The following is a 22,283-nucleotide window of genomic DNA, read 5'->3' as shown; positions in this document are numbered from 1 at the left end:
TATCTGCTGCCAGGAGCACAGGATCAAGGCCTGACACGTTGCCGATGATTTAACTTTCTGGCAGCATCCTTTTTCAAGGAGATCTTTCCCTGGCAAGGGTCCCCAAGAGTAAAGCAACACCCAAAATGAAACTGGGACAGTTTAACTAGCAGGACAATGTGGGGTAGTCAGCTCTAGAGAATATTTGCTCTTATTAGAGAGAAAAGCAGTAAAGTTTGCACTAGCAGATCTATAATCCACCTTCTCAAGTTTTTAGATTAAGTGTTCTGGAAGGCAACATCTACCCCAAGCTGGTCCCTGATTGCTGGATGTGTACACCAGATCCAAAAAATGTTCTGCAGTCGGACTGACCCCTAGGGATTAGAGATGTCATTAGTGCCCAGAACATCCTGGACTGGGTCAGAGGACAACCATCATTTATCCAGGTTGTTTCTACAACATCAGCCACACCTTTGAATCATGCAAACAAAAAATTGGCTAACATGAAAAGGTTGAGGCTTTCCAGAGCTGTCAAAACATATGTCTTAACTACCCCATTTTTGCTGCTTAAACAGCTTTTCATAACTGTTTATTGTTCTGGAAAATGTGAAAGGGCTGTTTACATGGTAGCTAAAGAAATATGAGGCAAAAGGCCACTAGATCTAGGATGAGCAATATTTTCCCCAGGAATTCTGCAGTATATTTCTCTTATCTCCCTAACCCAAGTCTCTAGGCCATTCTCCTCACCCGTGGTGCTTGGAAGCTAGGCATTTCTGCAGGGATAAAAGGAGATGTGTGAAAGTCTTTTTCTGCCAGAGGCTTGAATCAGGCTTTCAAATCATGTTGCTTGGCAGAGGCTGAGGACATGATGTTGCAAGCTTTTTAATGGTAGGATGAATGCCTCAGATGCCCACTTCTCATTGGTTTGGAGCTAAAACCATAAAACTTGACTGGGCTACATGTCAAGCCATAAATCAGTTTGTCATGCCAAAAAACCTGGCACACAGTTTGTGTTAGTATCCAGCTTCTGCAGCTTGACCTACACTTGTTGTCCAAATGCTCAGAGACAAGCTGGGAGGTGATGCTCTCTCCTGAGGACTATTGCTCAATCAGAGCTCTGAAGAAAAGAGAGAGAAGCAGGAGATGAAGGGAATGAGGTGTTCTTCAGGACTGTGGAAGTACTAAATAAAACAGCAAAGGAGTTGAATCCCTCGTCAAGTACTACTACTTCAGCCAGGGGGAGGAACAACCCGCAACCTCAGTTCAACAGCACAGCACTTCAGATGAGTATGTTGCTGTAGAGAGTCATTTGCCTGCACAGAGAGTCTGCCTGATGTTATTTCTTCACCATACCGTCTTACAGAGAGCTTTTCCTTTTCCTCCCCTTAAAATAGTTCAACTTTGTACCAAGGACCATGTCTCTGCTACAACTTTCTCTGCAGAAGTACATTGAAATGCAGAGATGGATCCAATATTGACAAGGAGGTAAACAGGTTGTAACCCCACCTCTACACTGAGCCTTGCTTGGACAGGTTTTCCTCCCCAGCCAGCAAGATTGTCCCCATGGGAGCTACTAAAAGAGCTTTTTCCCACCTCAAACATCTTGCTTTTTTTTTTTTTTTTTTTAAATCCACCAGTGTCCCCTTCACCCAGCACTGCACTTACCTTGCAGCAGGAAGGGTATGACAAGCCCTAAGCAGAATAAGCAGGAAGCTCACCCTTGAGCTCCAGTCCTGCTGCCAACACTGACTTACTTTGTGATTTCAGGCTAATCTCTAAAGCTGCTGTCTTTTGTAGTGAGGTGGCACTACAGCTTCCTGCACGAGGAGATGCAGGGCAAAAACAAGGCAGGACACGAGACACAAACTACCCTGCAACTGCCCTGCACACCTGGGGCAGACAGATGGACGGATGAAGGAGTGTTGGAGTTTGTGACATCCACAGAGCACTCAGCATTTCTTAAGGTGTTTCTGTCAATCCCAAAGGCCTGACAAATAATCTGATTGATAAATTAGAGTGGCTCATGTCTCAAACAAAATACTGTGCCCTGAAATATCACCATCTCCTCGAGGTGCCTTGCAGCACCTCCTGAAGGCATTCCCAAATACAGCAAAGTGATGGACTGGCACTACTCAAGAGCACAACAGCCCTTTCCATCGGGGCCCTCATGCAGCTCTAGCTGTGATGCCTTAAAAGGCTGGTGAGCACAGAGATGCTGCAGTCCTTATCTCCTGCCCATGGCTGCTGCTTTGGAGATATTATATTTATAGCTCACCCGCAGCACAGATGCCCAACTGTCTAATTACGAAACATGTAGTTTGGGCAATCCAATAAAGAGGCAAGGCTGTCCTGTCCTCTCTCGTTCACAGACTCATGAGCAGAGGCAGTACTGAGCTGCAGCAAGGTAAGATAGTGCCTTGTTTTGGTTTTCACTGTCTTTTGAGCCCTTTTCTCCTTTCCATCTGTAATTTGCCATCACTTCCCAGGGCTCTGCGTAGACGTCTTGAGGAGAGTGCTGCTTTTTCAGGGGAAGAGTGGGCTCTTAGATGTTTGTTCCTCTCTTGCTGCCAGGGCACACACAGAGAGTCTCTCTTTGTATTCCCAGTCTGCTGTCAGGAGCCAGGTGCTAACTAACAGCTGCTCTTTAGTTTCTTCACTAATAAACACTGTCATGTTTTCATGTTCTCAAGGAACACCACCATATCTAACTATAGTATAGACACTTCCCTGGTTTGAATAACAAACTGAATTACTTTAGGCAGAAAGCTTTTCATTAGTTTTGGGAGATTTTTCCCCTCTATCAGCATTTTCTTCTTTATGTTGAATGTTTGGAAAATGAAGAGATGGTAGGAAAAAAAAAGTGGACCAGCAGAAGGAACATTTTACTTTTCTTTCCTCTTTCAGACCATTTTCTAGAGGCCATGAAAGAAAAAAAGGAAAATTGCAGGTGATGCTTGCTGATTTCATGTTTTAAACAATTGCTTGCTATGGATTACAGCAGCTGAGGGAAAAGGAAAAAGAAAGCAAAGCACTGAATCATAACTGTGTGTCAAAGCAGGAATTCATCAAAACTAGCCTGTAAAATAACAGTAGCAATAACTGCCAAATGACAATTATCAGGATATTGTTGTATTAAATTACTTTTAACCTCATCTCATGAGAGCATTAATTTTCAAATGAAGCTAATAAAAGAATGCCTCTTAGGAAAAATAAGATTCTCTGTGCATGTGCATACATTTGTTTGGATGCATTTACAGATACATTTTTATTATGAATATTCTTACAACAAAAGCTTTTAAATCCAAAGATCACAAAATATGACACAAAGGTAAGAAATATTAATTTACTTTTAGCCTAAAAGCTAAAGCTATCACACATTGCACTAGAGTTTGTTTACTAATCCATTATTCAAGAAGTTAAATGAAAGAAAGGTTTTTTTTTCAGATGCTGATTCCTTCATGGGCTTTGACAGGCTCTCAGGTCCCTGGTACCCTGAGGAGCAGGACTCCTTAGACCTGACCCAAAGCCAGTGTTTGTAGGAAAGGACAGCCCACTTCAACGTGCTTGAGGTCAGATCCTAGGTGAGGATTTCAAAGGCAAGAGGTCAGATGAATACTTGGTCTAAAGCTGCTGGAGATGCACTGACTGAAGATGAGAGGTGATGTTCACATTGGTGCAATTGGTGCAGCACTTTGGTCTGGTCCCAGGGCAGCCCTGGGGCTGTACCCAGGCCGTTACACACTCATGGCCTCTGAAATCAAGTGAACACATCCAAAACACGTCCTAGGGATAGGATTTGCTCTTAGGCCATGGCCAGGAGGGAGAGCCCTACACATCTGGTCAGCAGACCAGTATAGGTGAGTGAATCTCAGTGCCTGGGAGCATCCTATTTGATTTATGAGTAAAGACATGGCCTCAGAGTTTGCCCCCATGTATCCAACCTCACCTGCGACAGGCACTCACTGCCATGGTTGATGTCCTCAGGTGATACGTCATGTCTGGCTTAGCTTTCCAGGGTTGTGCTTGTGTGGGCTGTGACAGTCAGTGTAGATAGTGCTGAGACAACATGCTTAGGGACAAGTTTGCTCCAACTTTCATGTCAAGAACAGCAAATACCTTAAGTGGAAGTATAAATTAATGTAAAATACCAAATTGTCTGCACATGCACTTATCTTGGAGCTCACCGTCCCCATGTGGATGCTTCAGAAGGCTCCAGACACTGTAGCCAGCAGCTCACACATCTCCCTATTCTCCAGCCATAACCATCTACACTGTGGTCTGGTCAGATCTGCACAAAGCTCCATCTTGTGCTCCCCAGCACTGGTGAGATGAATTTCCTGTTACCTGGAGCCCAAAGGCAGCGTGTCCCACCAGAGATTGCAGTGTTTTAGAGGGACACCAGTGGGACAAGGCAGCTGCCTTCGCTCGCCTGGTTATTACAAGACCTTGCTACTAAGCTAAGCAGATGTGCTTCCACAGTAAATTGTGCAGTAATCATGTACAAAATTAGTATTTTTAATAGAGTAGGCTCACTTCTCACATGCTAGAAATTTTCTTTGCCTATCTTCCAAGCCTCAGGCTAAAACAATAAAAATGAGAAAATCATCCTGGTTGAGCACTTGGTGTTAAAATATTGCAGCCACTGGTGAATTGACAGTGTTCCCTTTTAAAAACAAGAAGCAGAAGCAGCATTCCAATCATGTACAGCAAAGCATTAGCTTTTTAAAAAAACTGTGTTGGCCAAAAGTCTTTAGCTGGAACAAAATACAGGAACATACATACTAATGCTGTGATTTTTCACTGGATTTGAATTTAAAAGTGAAATTAAACAAAAAGACCCAAAGCCTGTTTCCAAAGTGAAGCCATTCTAAAGGCAATCTCCAACAATACTACTTTGTTCTTACCTAGCATTTAAAAATATGATTAATGGATGAATAACTTTACTTTTTCCCTTGCAAACAGCAAGCCATCAGAACAAGGCAGACCTTTGACTGCAGCTGGCAAGAGGCTGTGAGGGGGCAGCCTCATTCAAACCCTTCTTTAATACAGAAAATGTAAAAGGCTATTTTACAGAGAAGAAAACCAGAGAAGGAAGTGGATGTGAATACTGACTTGGGGGTGAAATTCTGGCCCCACAGATATAATGGGAGTTCTCTCAGATGCATCCACAGATTATTTTAACAAAACCCAGATCTCTTTCTTTTCCTCCTAATTTAATACTACCAAACTCATGTAGATTTGTACCACAAGATTACATTTCCATATTTTCCTTATCATTTCTCCTTCTTTGTATGTTGTCTAACCAAACCACAGACATTCTGACACAGTTGTTTTTCAGTGAGGTGAATTATTACTGACTGCAATATTTTATCTTTGGCTTTATATCACAGTGAGTACAGTTGCATGCTAATAAATCTCAGGCTGTTTCAACAATGTTCATGATCTAACAGTGATCAGCTTCAAGAAGCATAGGTCATATTGCACAGAGTTTTGTGCAAGTGTTTTGTCCTAGTTTTTCCAAAAACATCTGGAGAAATTTTGCCTGGTTTTGCTCAACTCCCCCTGACAAACATAGAAGGAGGACTACCACAGATATTTCAAAGGCATCCATCAATTTCAGAAAGCTCAAAAAGTTTCTACTGCAGGTTGATTTACTGGCTACTGTTAAAATATGCTAACCAAGAATTAGTGACACTGAAAGAGCTAGAAGAAAAAAATATTTTCCCTCAATTTCTCTTGATATTTTCAGTAATATTTTTTGTGAAGCCATTTATACAGGTTCTCTTTTATAATATTCTTTCTTTTTCCTGCAGTGTCTGTGGAACTCCCATATCACAACAAATTAGAGTAAAACTCTCCTTTAGAAAGGAAAATAAGTGCTTTGTCATGAGAATAAAATGGGCACATAAGTGGGGACAGAAGCTGTCTCACACACCCCATAAACAAAGCTAGTGGGCTTTCAGATCAGCATATTCCCTGTCAAACTGAACAGATTTCCACCAAGGTCTTCCTAGAAATTTGCATGCTTTCTGTAGGAGGGAAGCATTGACAGCATTGACTAGTGCTCCTTTTTGGTAGTCTGTGGCTAGGGAAGCAAAGCCCAACACGTCTAGAGATTACCATATGAAAACAGAAATACCTGCAAGCCATAGATGCCATCACACAGAAGCCCATTATTCTGTTATTTATCCCATTTTTTAAATGCTTGGTATCCTAATTCCCTATGCATGGTTTCCATTGCAACACATCTCCCTGCCTCCAGCGTTGGGTGTGGAAGGCATCAGGACACTCAGGGGCTTAGAACACTAATTATGATACAGAGAGAGATACAGCATGGCACTTTTGGTGCAGAACAACAAAAGAGAGGAAATTCTCAGAATAAACTCTGTTGTACTTTTCAGCTCCACCACATAAGCCCCAGTCAGGAATTTGTGTGAGCACAGGTTAAACACATTATGTGTTATGTGCTCACATGGCCTGCATTTCACTGGTGAGTATTTCTTCTCTCAACATCCTTTTAGGGGAGAGAAATAGCACTTTTTCCTAATTCAGAAGAAAGAAGTAAGGGTCTTCTAAGGACCAGAGCTGAGGGCAGCCATGCTTCCTTTCTGCCTTTTTGCCCTGTGTTTACTAGTGCGAATGTAGGGTGGATCTGTGGCTTACTGAAGGAAATAGCAAACAGTGCTGGGTCCAGGGCTCGCTCAGAGAAAGCTGGCAGGAGGAGCAGCGGGGGAATGGCTGTGGAAGTGCTGTAGGCACTCAGGAAGAGCAGTCTTCCTTCCTCACAGGTCTTCCTCTGCCCTCTCCTGCAAGTGAAGTTTCCACTGCCTGCCAGTGCTGTGTTTGCTGCCAGACTTTGCTTACCAGCCCCTTCCTCATATTTTTTGCTGGATGTCCAAGTGTTAGAAACTCTTCCTTGCAAATGAGGAGTCTGGGTTCCTGGAAATCCTTCTGGATATAAGGAAGAGTCAGCATCATTGTGGACAGGCTCTTCAGGGACACACAGATGGGCAGTGCTCAGTCATGCCAGGCATTTACATTGTAAACCCAGCCAGGACTCACTGGACTTTATGGTTAGGTATTAGGGATAAGCAAAAGGATAAGCTTTAGGGATAAGCAATGCTTTATGAAGAAAGTGAGTTCTGACTCCTCTCTAATGATTCATAAAAATTACTTATCTTCCAGCAAGAGACACTTACACTTCAAGACAAGCCATTGGTACAAGTCTTTCTTTTGTTTTACTCACAACATTTGAATTTCATTCACATTTAGACAGCAACTCCACTGGACAGCCATGGGAATATAAACTTGGCAAGAACAAACAGAATCCGTGTTGCTATCAGGCTGACAATGATTGGTATATTTTTTCAGCTCTGTGTGAAGTGGTAGACATGAAATTCACATCAGCAACCAAAGGTTTACTTTAATCCTATTATTTAAAGGGCCTGAGCACTTATGGGGTTCAAAATAAGCACAAGCCTAAGAAGATCAACAGCAAGGACTCTACTTCAAAGTGCACAATCTAAGCTCATGTACTCAATCATAATATATGTCTGAGCCTATATCTCAGACCCTCTCAGTTTATCTGTAGTATATACAAACAGTAGTTGAGAAGAAAAATAATTGTTGCCATACAGAAGGATCTTTCTACAAAACAGGATTTCCCCAGTCATGGTCAGAATAGAGAGGGAGACTGTTTCTACTTACATCAAAATATTATTAGTCTAAAGTAAATTGGGAAGTGATTTGCAGCTGTATGCTTCTTTTGAATATTAGGCAAGTTGAAGGGTTTGGGAAATGATAGGGCCAACAGATAACCAGTCCTTGAGCAAGAGATGGCTGTAACAGAAGAGGCAAAATGATCTCTTTTTTTTGCTCCTGTGTTCATTGTGAAGAACTTGGAGAGCTTCCTGCAGCAGAATGCTTCCTTAGGGGTATCGTCAGAGGATCTATTTCAAGCTGAAGTGTTTGTAGAAGAGGTATGGAGCAAATAAACAAAATTAATAGGAAGAAAATTTTAGAACCAGATGGTGTTCATCCAACAGATTTAAAGGGACTGAAGGATGAATTAGCTGAAATAATAATAACAGTCCATGGCCTCTTATTTAAAACAGACTTAGAACTGAGCACCTGAATGTATCCAATACAGCATCAGCCTTTTCAAATGCTTCCAAGAGAAAATAGGAGAAATAGAGCCTGGTAATACTGACAAATTTAGTAGAAATCACTACACAGTGTAGAGAAGATGGGTAACTATGATACATTGGGAAAAATTCAATATACCTTGGTAAGGAGAAATGTTCTACAAATCCATCAGGTTCCTGTAAGATGATAAACAGCATGGAGATACAGGAGATCTTTGTTTGACAGCATCTGCCTATTTGTCCTTTTCCATGTATTCAATAAGGGCCCTCATCAAACAACCTTAAAAACATAACTAGTAATAGGATAAGAGGGAAGATATTTGCATGTATGGCATAAAATCAATTAAAAGATAGGTTTTACATAAAGAGATTAATAGGACATTATTAGTGGGAATTCTTCTAAGACTGAGAAACCAGATGAGAGAAAAGGATCTTAGGCAAAAAGATGAGTAGGCAGTAGAACAGCATCTTATACTGAATGTAGATGAGCATAAAACAGTGAACATGAGGGGGAAGGGAATGTAACTTTAGCTATAAAGTAATGATTCTGAGATGTTTAGCTGGGTGTGAAATTTAGAGGTTATATAGGTTTACAAAAAAAAAAAAACAACCAAAAACGACATGTAGCCAAAATGCAAACTGAATGTTAACGTTTTAGCCACATCACCTGAAAAAACTAAATTGTCATACTGAAAAAGTTTGAGGAAGAATGATAAAACACGAGAAGTACCTCTCATACAGACTGAACAGGCAGACTGGGACTCCCTGGCCTAGGAGAGATGGCTGAGGGGAGAATATGATGAAGATTGACAAAGACGTGAAGAGCCTGTAGTACATGAATAAAGATAAAGTTTCTCATTATATCTCCAAAGGTAAGACCTAGGAGGCCTCTGATGAAACTAGTAGGTAATATGTTCAAAATTAACACAAGGAAGATTGTTCTTCAGCTACACAGAGTAGACTTACCTACTCATCAACTTTGATCTTAGCCTACTGGAAACTGTGAATTTCCTTTCAGGCAATCAGGAGGGAACTGTAAGTTCATGAAAGTGATATTCAGTATGAATACTGCCTCCAGGTTAAGAAATCCCCAAGCCAAAAGTTGCTGGAGGCTGCCAGAGTATTATGAAGAGATATCATTACATTCTCACTTTCTTTGCAAGATATTTCCCAAGAGCAGCATAACAAATTGGAGGAACCCTGCTTTCAGTGATTCTCATATTTCTATGGTGTGATCTGAATAACTACTAATGACAAGTTCTCCTGACACTATTCATCCTTTAAAGGCATGAATGTTAGACTGAAAACTTGAGTCTACATCTTCCTTCCTTCCTTCCTTCCTTCCTTCCTTCCTTCCTTCCTTCCTTCCTTCCTTCCTTCCTTCCTTCCTTCCTTCCGACACTTCCTTCCGACACTTCCTTCTTTCCCTCCTTCCCTCTTTGGAGGTTGTGGAGTCCTAATGTTACTCCTTAAGGGCAAATTAGACAGTGATCTGCCAGGAAAGACTTGGACATTGTCACTTCTGCCTTGGAAATTAGTTAGGTACGTTCTTAAGGTGTCTGCCAATTGCCCAGTTTTTCAAACCTGTCTTTGCTCAGAAGTTCCTGAGGCCTCTGGCTGTCTGATAAAGGGAAACGATGGTCTCAAATGTTGCTGTTGGTTATTTCCAGAGGGTGACAGCAGTGCAGGGTGATCAGGAGTGGAGGCAGAAAAAGTGCTAAGGAGAGCAGAAGCAAATTATACACCCAGAAGTAAGGTTCTGGAGAAGAAGCCATGAACAGTGAGGCAGTGGGGGGGAGAAAGACTATGGAAGGGCATTTTGCCTAAAAATGCTGAAGTGTGCTGCTGGGAACACCACAGGTGTTGGGAGGTAATAACTCCCTGGTAATGGGAGCTATTTTTTATAGAATAGCAGGTCTCTGATGCTCTCAGAAACACAGAGTCATTAGTTTCTTGGAACAATCACAGTGTTCGTTTCACGCATCTAGAATAGGGAAAGATAAATCATGATTATATGAAAATTAATAAATCCTAAATTAAGGGGTAGTATTTGCCAGCTCAGAAGACCAGCAATTACTGCAACCTCTGTAGTAATTTGACATCCCAGAGTCCATCTGCAGGGGTAGGAAACCCAAAAGGCTCTTCCCATCAGTCATATTCAAGCCCCACATGGCAGTCAAGCTGAATCCAGAGGAAAGGAAAGAAGCAAGAGCTCCTCTGCACAGGTCCCTGCACTATTTACATTTAGAGTCATATGAAGACCCCTCACCTGTTGTTGAGGTTATCTCTCTATCCCAAAGCACTTCTGAAGACATGCCACCAAGATCTCTACCCTTGGCTACAGATGAACAAACTGTGGAGCTGAGGGGTTTAGTGAACACTTAGAAGCCAAAGTGTGAAGATGGCAAAGACCAGAATGTTTCATTCTAGTTTCCTTAAAAGTAAAGGCACCATCCATTCCTTAGTGAGGGGAAAGAATGAGAGAGAATGCTGGGGAAAGTAGGGAAAAGACTGTATTCCATAAGAATTGTGTCTGCCACTCTCTTTGTTGCAAATCTTCATTATTTCTTCAAGCGGGTCACAGCCTGGTGAGGGCTGTTCAGGGGGGTTGCCCCACATGGTACAGGCAGCTACTGCTTGGGCAGTTGTTTGATGGGCTGCCTTTATCCTGCAATGGCCTGTATGGCTTTTTTTTAATCCATGAGGTCCTGGGATGGATTCTCTGACAATGCTGCTTGTCCAGTGAAGGACCTGTCAGTCCTGTAACATGGTGCCTCAGCTTTCCAAGCTTTTGGAAACTCATCTGGCAACAAGAGGGATTTTCCTTAGCAGATACCATTCCTTTAAGCTCTAGGCTAATTCTTGAAGCTTCCTGTGGAGCCACTGTACTTCTCCTCTGGGATCAAACTGTGTTCCTCTGCACATCAGTTATAAAAGTTATTTGTCTACTCAGCTGGGAGAGAGGAAAGCAGCAGAAAAAGGGACACAGCTGTCTTTCTGCTTGGGTCATCCTTTGCAAGCCCTCTCCTGAATCTCAGTTGTCCACAGAGAGAAGGCTATGGTAGCAATTACACAGAAAGTGACAACCCACAGGTGTCTCACTGCCATATTCACTCTGGGACATCTCTTTCAGGAGATAGATTTTTCTGAATGAAACTGGGGCTAACTGGATCAAAAGTCCTGACTAACTTTAAAAAAATAATTAAATCTTTGTCCAAACTGACCATAATGGTCAAAAATGCTTTCGTCTATATACCAAATTGTGCTATGACAGAGACACACTTGTATTTGAGTTTCAGTCATCTGTCTTATCACATAGCCTCATGTTATCCTTCTAAAGACAACTTTTCCCATGAAAAACAGAAGTTGTTTGATGCTACTGAACCATGGCACCTTTCTCTAAATTACTGAAGAAAACTGTATAACACTGTGTGTGAAAACTATAGCGTATTAAGAAAGTAAACATGGAAGTTTTTTTGTTTGTTTTTTTTTTTTACAGATTAGATTGGAATTTCTAAATCACTAAAGTTTCCTCATTGTTTTAGTCCAAACATCACTAATAGAAGTCTTGCATCATGCAAAAGCAGACAGACTTCCTCTATCTGCCTTGGCAGGAGTGGTTTAAATGGGTTATTCAAAGATGTTTGTAATTCCCTCATCAGAATCTGTGAAACTCTGATACTTCTTACCTGATGGCTCTTTCTAGTTGAAGTTCGAGTCTCCTAGGGGAAGAAAGGAAGATCAGAATACTGCAAAAAGCCTTGTGACTTGGAAACTGAATTGGGAAAGAAAATACATGCTGAAAATATCTTTTTATCCTTTGCAAATTCCTCATAATCTTAGGAAAAATACATATCTGTGAGCATTTTATGAGTATGAAATTTCAGGAAGATTTAATATTGCCTAGCTGTTATTTTAGGTTTAATGAACTAAAATGCAACCTCTGCACTAGTCTACACTCCTTCCTAAGTCGTAGTGCCAAAAATAGCAGCTCTCCTAAATGCACCTTCTCATATTCAATTGAAGCTTGTGTTACACAGATTCAAGCATCAAAAAGGGGATTAGTTGAATTCTGATAAAGCAACTTAACAGTTTCCAGGATAAATTGGTGGAGAAAGGAATCAGCCAGTAGCTTAGCCATTATCAAACCAAAAAGTGTATATTTTCCCCTCCCCTGCTCTCTCAGAGACATTATATTTCTCATGTCTCAAACTGGGGGAAATAAAAAAATTCTACTTCCAGCTGTCTCTTTCCACTACTTTTCTTTGTTCATTCTTTTCAGCCAGAAAAAGAGATAAGTGCTGAAATTATAGTTATTCCAGCATCAGCCCAGAAGCTGAAGTGAGACTTATGAAGGCTTAGTAAAATCATTGAGAAATCCTGCTATGAGAATGGTACCATTTCCACCTTTTTTACCCATATGGAGGTACAGCATTCTACACATAGCATTAACCTGTTAAACATACAGACCACTGAAGGACAAGCAATACATGCTATGTAAATGTTATACACATGAGGAAAGTGTTAACCATAGGATAACCTTCTAAATCACTGCATGGCACTTGCATTTCCACTCTTGGTTTATGCCTCCTATTGGAAGCACTGCCCCTGTTTTCATTGCATTGACTCCTCTGAAGCCTTGAAGTTGCCTGATCTCTGCTGGGTTCTTCAGAGAACCACTGAAGTAAAAATAAAATATGAAATATACCTATTGAAAAAAGAAGAAGTGTGTTGCATAACAAATTTTTAAGTAAAAGGGCCTCTGCCCTTTCCTATCCATCTCTCTGAAAATTAATGAAATTTGTGCCTCTCCCACCCACCCACACCTGCTGGATTTGATACTGGTGGGAAAGAGGCCAGGAAGGGCTGCCAATCACTGATGAATATTTATTTGCCAGATAAATGTGGAGTGAGTGGTCCTGAAGTGGGGGCAAAAGGTCTGACATTCCCTGCACCTTCAAGAGTAGTGTTTGATGGAGTGCATACACCTCATCATGGGATGAGGGAAGGTGCTGCCTGGTCACCTTCCTCATCCCTTTCACAGCCCCACACAGTCTTGATGTGGCTGCTGAGTGTCCAGTCCCTTAGTGAGTCCACAAATCAATGGGTTTTAAATCAGCAGAGGCTCTTCTGCCTTCCAGGAGTCAGAGGTGTTATATTAAAATATGCAAAAATTTCCTTATCTTCCTTAAATCAACCCAGACCTACAACAGATAAACTAAATCATTTCAGCTGTAGCCAGTGTATATTTAAACTTATAATTGTGAGAAACACTTGTCTTCTATGACCACAGGGATCATCAAAAAAATCACTGTCAGACTTGCTGCAGTAGCTGTCAATGGACAGATGGGGAAATAAAAATATAATGGAAATTGAAAATAATCAACACATTCAGAATATTTAGTTTGTTTAGAAAAGTTTAGAATCAAATAGCCCAATCAAATTACCCTGAAGGCCTTTTTCCTTTTTTATGTACACTGCTAAATCAGGGCTGAGGCAAGAACAGTAACTAAGATGGAAATAAATTATTACTGTTGCCACTGTGCAATAGTTTAAGAGAGAAACTATTACTCCTATTATATTTATGCTCTAGCTAGTCCTTTGTAAATTTCCTAGCAACTTACACGTGAGTTTGGCTGTCCTGAGCTTTATATTCACAGATCATGAAGCTAACAAACAGAGAGATGAACTCTCCCGTCCAAGGGCACCCAGGAAGTCACTGATGGGACTGGAAACCCAACCAGCAGCTCTCCCAAGATGTAGGTGCAGCTCCAAGGTAGCTCATAGGTTCAATGAAAAATTTTCACTCCCTGGTTTAATTCATTTTACAGTGCCACTGCAAATTCATGGGAAGAGTCAGGGATTCCCCATGTGGCTGGGGAGTGGAGCAGCTTTGATTTAAATAAGATTTAATTGCCATGGCATCCTTAATCCTGTATGCCCGTTGTCAGCCCTCCAGGGCATGATGCCTGTTTTGAAAACTCAACAGCAAAGGCTGGATCAACTGACAAACAGATCATTGCTGGTCATCAAAATAACTCACATCTGTAAAGGAGAGTTGGCTTCTGATAGAGGAACTAGGAATGGCCCTTACCCACCATTTTAAAACCATTGCTTTTCTAGATTTGGAGTAACACTGAGACCAACTAACACATTTCACCCCCATTCCAAATCTGACTACATCTGGGTGCATAAGAGGACAGCAGTACAGGGCTTCTGGCATAAGTTTGTCTTGCAGGAGAAGCTGTTATCTAACCCATGTGCACATCTACACCACCGCTCAGGCACATGCCAGAACCCAGGACCCAAAACTGGACTACCTGGCATCTTCTGAATGCAAAACAACAGCAAGGCTCTGTCGGGATAATGGGCTTCACATATTTATCCTTCTGGTTTCCCTTAAAGTCGAAAGCATTCATATTAAAGCACCTCCCTCTGGCAAGCACCAATCATTACTGAAGAATTACCCTGAAATGCCTCCGTAGCCTGCCCCTCAAGCTGCAGAGAGCAGCTCTCCCATGTGCTTCTCATCCAAATTCTTCCCTCTGGGAGGTTTCCCAGGACCCTCATTGTTTTGATTAGCAGAATGTCTCGGCTAGAATGGTTGATAAATGAAATTGGATTTAGTAGCAGAAAAAGTAGTTCCCGATTATAGTAGGATTAATAGTTCCCCCTCTTCTTACCATGTGCACACTGGCAAGGCTCATGACTGGGTACTGAGCATGTGCTGAGACAATCTGTTCCTTTGGCTTGCTCTTAGAAAAAAATGGTTGGTTTTGGTTTCATTGATTTCCCCTGCTTTTGTTCGTTTTCCTCATGACTATGGGGAAGCTTGGCAAGAAAGAAGGGTGGAGAGAAATTAGACAGGGGTCTGAATGCTCATAAAGAAATGCCTGCACACGTGCTCTTTGTAAAAATGTGCACCACTCCACAAAGAAGAAGAGAGGCAGGTCGTTTTGCTCTTCTTTGGCAAGACACTCAGCAGGAAAAATGACCAAAGCAAATGAAGTCTCACACCAGTTTTAACCAAGGACTTTATTCTCTCAGCCAGGTGAAGAGCCTTACAAATGTTTGGGCTTGCGTTGCTGTAAAACCTCTCCTTCTGCAAAGAGTGAGCTCTCGGATTTAGCAAAGCCGTGTTATTAATAAGCATCGGGGGTTTAGAGAAACAAAGGCTGGAGGAAGGGAGAGGGAGCCTTATTTTAGGAAGGGGGCCAAGATAGACAAGATGTTTAGGAGGGGGAAGTATTGACACCCTTGGAATAGAGAAAGTGTCGAATGCCAGCTGCAGAGCGCCTCAAAGAATGAGAGTCTCCGATGCTTTTGTCTCCTTATATGGTAAAATGATAGCGAGGGGTTTCACTGGGCTGGGGAAGGCAGCAGCCTCTTTCCACACACACTGCCTGCAGAGCTGCGATCGGCGGAGCCGCTCTTTGCAGGCAGTGGAAAGCCCCAGCTGGCTGCGCAGCTCTCCGCTGCGAGCAGGCCGGTGTGCTCTTGGCACATTTGTTAATGGATGTGACCCCCTGTCCCCGGTCCAGGAGGTGGCATTAACTGCCCGCTACTGCTCTGTAAGTAAATATCCCTTTTTCCCCCTTCCCCCCCGCTACCCACAGAACACATCTTTGGAGGCGTCGCTTTAAACAAAGGGTGCAGAGAGGAGGAGAGGGTTCTTTAACATCCCTGTGGGTTGTTGGGGAAGGATGCGAGGAGAGAGATTGCCGGTCCCCCTTTCTCCTGAGTGCACTGGCAGGGGTGTGAAGAGGACAAAAAGACAAATTTCTTATCGCGGCAATTACTGCCGCATGTCCCTCAGTAAAGTGACACATCGGGGAGCTGATGAGGCACTGGGTCTTTTCATGTGTAACTATTTTTAATGGCCGTGTTGTGCTGCGTGTGTAATCCGCCGGGGAGGTGATCAAAAGTAGAAGATGGGGTCTTAGATTCCTTACACCTCCGTGCGCTCCTGCTGCCGAGCTCAACAAAGGAGCATTTTGGAACTGTGGCAAGAGCAGATGCACATGAAACAAAGGTAGCCTCTCCTCTTTGCAAGCAAAGAGCGTGGATAGATTGTGTATGGGAAAAACAGGGAGCCATCAGCATTGTATTTCTTCTTTTTATGTGGAGAGAATAAATTAGAATACAAATCCCAATTATTAGCTCTGCATTCCTTCTTTTTGTGCTTCTCTCTGTGTGCATGTGTGTGCAGCCACAATAACCCAGTCCTTACTGTATGCTAATGTGGATTTTTTTGTGTATGTAATAAAGGAAATACTAACTTTTGTCTGCATTGATGGCTGTTCCAAACTTTTTACTCCCCCCAAGGGATATGGCTTTTATTTAGTTGACCAAATACCTGCATATTCCAGTTCTGCTGTGTATGGAGACGCAGCTTTGCTGAGTACACGAGACAGAAAAGGTTATAAAAATATAGATACCAGCAAGTCAGTCTGTGATTGCCACTCCCCTGACTCCAATCTATATTAGCTAAGATTGCTAATTGACATTGAGATTGTCAGGGTCAGTATCTGTAACATTTATTAATGGTTATGCGTATTTATAAGTTGTCTTGATTAGGAATTGTTCTAAAAGGGACCGACATCTATCTGTTGGTCCCATCTATGTTATTAGATACACAAATTCATTAAATGTGAAAGAATGCTGCAATTGAGGTTGTCTCTGGGTTTCTGCTGTGAACCCTATTTTCATCAGTTCATAAATTTATGGGACTCCCAGCTTTCTGGCCAAAATCTTCTGTGTCTTTTATCAGCCAGATGGTAAACTTTGAACATGACTGCTTCAGGCATTTGGATATGGAAGGCAAAAAAAAAAAAAAAAAAAAGAAAAAAAAAAGAAAAATTAAAAAAAAGGTGTGTGTTTGTTTGCTTTACAAAAATCCAAGTCTGCTTTGTGCACCTGTAGACATAACTGGGAAAGGATGGATTCTAAACGTTGCTTTTTCAATAAAACCTGACCAATTCTTAGTGACATATGAAGAATTTTTTTTTTTAAAGAGGATATGTGTTGCTCTATTGAAAACTCAGTTCCTGACACAGCATAGCATTACTATCAAAATCTGACCAGAGCACCAATAAAACTGTCTTTTACCCTAGCTATAGGGTGAAATGATCTCTGGCTTGTAAACCAACATGTGGTTGAGGTGAGTGAGGCAGCTGAAAAGACATAAAATGATGTTGTTGAGGAATCAAATATGTAAAAGTTACCTGGGGTTCCCACCTGACATCTCCATCTAACTAGCTAGGGACCTGAGGCTTAGGGGTGGACCAGTTCTTGTGGTCTTTTGAAAAAGCTCAAGATGGCACAAGTGCTGGGATAAAATGTAGTTATTTTTGGTTCTCACCATTCTGCCAAATGTGCTCCCACAGAAAGTGGCAGTGCTACATATGCAAGCACCAAATAGTCACTTCCAGGTGGTTTGGATTTACAGGAAAATACTAGTAGATTTTGTGAAATCACTGTTATCTCCCAGCAGTGGCTATATTGTGTCAGATGCTGTTTGTCTGTGTGAAGTTCCTACCACATACAGCATGTAATGGTGATTCCCAGCTGAATAACTCAGGTACAAATAATCTGTTTCCCATTCCTTAGAGAAGTCTAGGGATAGCACTTTCCCTGAAATCACATCTTTCCTGTCCATCAGCTCTCCCAGATGGCACACCTTGCATTAGAAAAGAGATCAGATAACTCCTTTGATCACACACAACACAGTCTGCCAGGATTCCATCATACTTTGAATTTCAGAAGCCAAAAAAGAAAACAAACTCAAGGCATTGGTGACAAAGTACAACTCCTATAATTGTAAGGGTTAATGACAGTTTCTGCTGCACTGCACTGTAAATTCAAGCTTTCATTCCAAAAGAAAAGGATAAGGAGGGCTGCAAAGTCCTATGTTCATGAGAGACCCCTGGCTTAGTTCTCTGGCATTGAGCTCTGAGCCTCAGAGCCAAGCAATGTGTAACCTGCTGATGTCCTCACCTCTCTGCCTTGCCTCATCTCACAGGGGCCAGGATATTCAGTTAAGGGAAGGTCAGATAAGTGTTAACATCAGCCACAAGCAATTCCTGTTGCTGCTGGCCAGCATGGTCACAGTCTTTCAGGGTCCCCAGGGACCAGGAATATTCAGGTCTAAGTCTCATCCATGTTTCTCTGATGGGTGAATCTGTCCTGAGCATCTCTGGACAAACTCTGAATGGTGTAGTGTTGTAGGCAATCATCTTCCCTCACTTGGGTATTGCTTCAGAGACCGGGGGAATCTCATAATTTGCATTTTTAGACTGATTAATTCTAATGGTGTAGTTTTAATATTTAATTTACATATGCACAGTTATTTGTGATGCAGATTTGCCACAAGTGAGAGTGTGAAATGGTAGGGTAATGACAGGTTTCATGAAAATAAATCTTGGATACATTGACAGCCACTGAAGCATTAACATTTCAACAATATTAATTAGCTATATATAGACAGAATTTGATTATAAACCAGTAGAGCCTTCTCCTAAGGATGAACATCAAAATACTCATGCCAGGTGATAAAGTTAATTTTGTTCCTTTTCACATAAACTTCTATATTATACTGGATTATATCAACTAGGATGCTGAATGGTTACTGTACATATAATAATATACTATAAGAAGAATGCAGGTGAGCATAACACTGACATAAGCATATTCACCATTCCCTATCACAGAAAATTCCTGAATGAAAAGTTTCAAATATATCAACCACTGCAGAGAAAGGTCTAAGGTATCACTCTGATGGTGTGAGTTCTAGACCCTCAGCAAGCATAAGCATAAGGGCTCAAACTCCACCACTGTTTCTTCACTTCATCTTGCATAACAAAAGCAGCAAATTGCGTAAAACCATTAAATACCCGCAGTCATTTACATGGATGTATTTTGTCATTGCTCTGAAGCACCCGTGAGATTTAGAGCAGAAGTGTCTTCAGAGACCAGGATCTTGCCTTTGATGAAATCCACTTTTCCATACTATGCCGTGCAGCTCTCCATGGTGGATTCAACATCTTCCTTCTTCAGCTGGAAATAATCTTGCCCACAGAAAGATTACCTATGTCTATGTCATCAGATTCTCTATGTCTTTGTGCTTTCTTCTGTACCTCTCGCACTCCACAGGTACTTTGGCTCAATCTTACTAGATGTTCTCTCTGCTCTCTGTGTCCAGTCTTCAGCCTCACACCCCCCCCCCCAAACTGGGCCTAACTGGTTTCAGGCAGGTGCAATTGATCTGCTTTGCTAAGATGTGCCCAGCTGAAAGGGTGCCCCCAAGGTTTATGTGGCCTCCTTTGTCTTGTTTTGGAAGGCCACGGGCATGGCAACTGGGCAGGGAAGCTTGGGTACCTCCCAGCCCTGAGGCATTCAGTGCCACAGCAGTTTTATACAGCAGCTGTAAGACATGCATTAAGCCATCCCCCAAACCAGGCGTGCCAATTAGCTCACACACAAGGGGGCTTTGTGGTCTTACCTCAGTAAACAGAACCAGAGCCATGCTGCTAGAGGACAGCACAAAAAACAAAGCATTGTTCTTCCACAGAATCATCCCAACTTTTCTTCTGTCCTCTCTTTAAAGAGGGAAACACAGGCTATTTGGGATATTATTCTGGTTTTGTGCCCTGGGTAGTAGTAAGCAGGATTTAATTGTAAGCAGGATTTAAAAAATACAGAAAAATTTGGAAACATGACTGCATATTAGCACATGTCATTTCTGGGTATTTTTATCTTAAAGTCTAATTTCTCTGAGATTAGAAGTGTTCCTGACATTAAGAGAAAGCAATCCTTTTCTGGAAAAACAAACCTTTGTTGGAGTATAGTGTCTGCAAGCATTTAGCTTATACACTACTTTTGCAGGATAGTGCCAGAAATAATAAAAAGGTTTATTAATCTTATACTATTTTTCTCCACTATAATTTTCTGTTATCTGCTTAAATGCTGTTTTTAGAAATATAAATTTTTACGCTTAAGCAGGATCAAGTACTTGACCTTTCTTCTGAATTAGCATTTGCACATTTTGCAAGAAAAAGGAGGACAGCAATTTCAAAAGGCTTTAAAATAGAAAATAAAAGCAAGCCTTTCCACTTGAACTGTGCTCCTGCTTGCTGTGGCAGATTTAAGTCATGTTCCATGTTATTTCAACACTCTTCTTTTGTAACTGAATTGTGTGCAGGAATATGGGTAAGACCATGGACCCTCCAGTCATTTCAACATCAGCCTGAGATAACCATAGAGCAAATTCTGTGGGGTACAATTTCAAAGTGTCAGTGCTCAGTTCTTCTGTGGCATTTGTAGATATTACTACTGGCTCTTGCTCTACCACTGCTGGAGTGGCTCTAGACAGGAGCAGATCTTTATTGACTGCCAAACACAATAAACCACACAGAAACCACAAGTGGAGAGTTCCTTCTCCACTGCTATGACTGGGATTACTTTAGCCAGATGCATGAGGAACCTTGCCACACAAGAAACATTTTCTATTTCATTTTTTAAATTATTATTATTTATGTTCTGCTAAGGAATACAATCTTACCCAGCATGCTATCCACTTTCCAGTTCATGACAGGCTGACTGTGCAATCCAGACAGGAACCAGGTATGCTTTGGCTATCTGCATATGTTAATGCAGTCTGTCTGGTCAGAAAATTGCACTGCAGAGATTTAAAAATACTCTAAAAAAGAGATCAGAATGTTATATCATATACAAAATAAGTCAGCTATTTCCAAGGAAGGTGAGTCCTTGGAAAAATCCAGAAGTAATTTTGAAGAATATTGCAAGGTAACTTTTCTAAAAATGAAACTTTTTTTTCTTTAAATAGCTTTTAAAATTTAGCATCTAAAGGCATGACAGGGATATTTTACTTGGGGTCCAATTTCTTATTATTAATGTTATTATTACTATTATTTTCAAATATTAAACCAATTTTCCTGGTTTTTGATGAAGAGAAAATGGTCATTCCTTATTTTTTTAAATTAAATTAAAAATAAGTAAAATTAGGTTTCCCTCTTTTCCCCTTGCATGGCCTTATGATCTGGTTTGGAAAGGTGCTTATGTCTTCCAAGAGTGTTTTCCTGTTGCTGCAACAAGATGATAGATAATGAATGTTGTAAGAGCAGCTAAGTTGCAGGGGAAAAAAAATCACCTCTTGCCAGAAAGACCAGCATAGTTTGAACTGTCAGTTCATGGTTGTAAATAAATCTTTTCATTTTAGCCTTTGGAGCATTAACATAAATTGTTTCCAAATGCTCTAGACCGGCATGGCTCATGTCACTGGAGTTGCCAGACACAAATCTTCCTTCCTCAGAGGAAGAGAAATAAACAGATAGAGAACTCTCCATGTGTACTGTTCTTCTGGAAAAATAGTCAGGTGGGAGAAATGCCCGTACCTCTTGAAGGAAGACCTTTTGTTTCCCATGCAGGTGGCTAACGCAACATACCAGTCCAGGGGCACGGGGAGAGAAAGCCCCAGCACTACTCACCTAGTTCAGTGCACAGCAAGTCCTCCTTTGGCATCTACAGGGGCTTCATTCTGTGTCTCCAGATGCTGTTACAAGTGGTCAGAACTTCACTGAATAAACTAAACAACTCCTACATGGTTTAGATAGTTTCCCTTGGCCTCTTTCTCTTGCTTGTGCATCTGCACCTCTCAGCGCTCAACACCCCCTATGAAAATTGAAATAAGAGATGGACACAACAGCATTTATTAGACTTGTAGACATAGCTGAAGCAAGCAAGGTCTGCTTTTTCAGTAGTCAGTAGTGTCATGGGATGGGGGAACACTGGATAATTTTTTAATGGCATGATGAGCCCTAATATTTATGCAGTAATATGACAACTTTAGGAATTGCTGCCAGCAAAATTAGACTGAGCCAATGGGGAAAGAAGAGGAAAGAAGCATAGATTTTGAGTCAGTCTGATAACTTTTTTGTTAATTTTCCTGCCAATTCTTATTTCCTGTGAGACACAGTGTGGGTAGTACTAACATTTGGCATAAGCTGTAGCTTCTCTTTTGGGCAGGCAACAGAAAGCTCTTTTCCTTTCAGGGATGTACTTGCTATGTCTGATGCTGTAGGAGGGAGATTGAATGGCAGAAAAAATCAATTTCTTCATCATGATTATGTTGAGAGCAATCTG

General features: G+C 41.4%; 1 protein-coding gene across 7 annotated transcripts in view; it reads left to right on the top strand.

Annotated features, from left to right (window-relative positions):
- The window catches only part of FHL2 (four and a half LIM domains 2), a 55,405-nt gene that overhangs the window by 15,117 nt on the left and 18,005 nt on the right, over positions 1-22,283 (top strand). The window contains exon 1 of one of the 7 annotated variants that reach the window (XM_038137528.1): positions 1,693-2,383. The exons of 3 other annotated variants lie outside the window; for them this stretch is intronic. Coding sequence is in view for 1 of the 4 variants with exons in the window: in XM_038137489.1 (XP_037993417.1) it covers positions 15,428-15,694 (267 nt within the window). In the remaining 3 variants the exon portion in view is untranslated. Of the gene's footprint in view, positions 1-1,692; positions 2,384-14,963; positions 15,695-22,283 lie in introns of those variants that run through there. 3 more of the 7 variants (XM_038137498.1, XM_038137489.1, XM_038137537.1) reach the window with 3 other exon arrangements.

This window comes from Motacilla alba, chromosome 1 (genome assembly GCF_015832195.1).
Source record: "Motacilla alba alba isolate MOTALB_02 chromosome 1, Motacilla_alba_V1.0_pri, whole genome shotgun sequence".
NCBI classification, from domain to species: Eukaryota; Metazoa; Chordata; class Aves; order Passeriformes; family Motacillidae; genus Motacilla; species Motacilla alba.
This window is presented reverse-complemented; position numbering and strand designations above follow the sequence as displayed.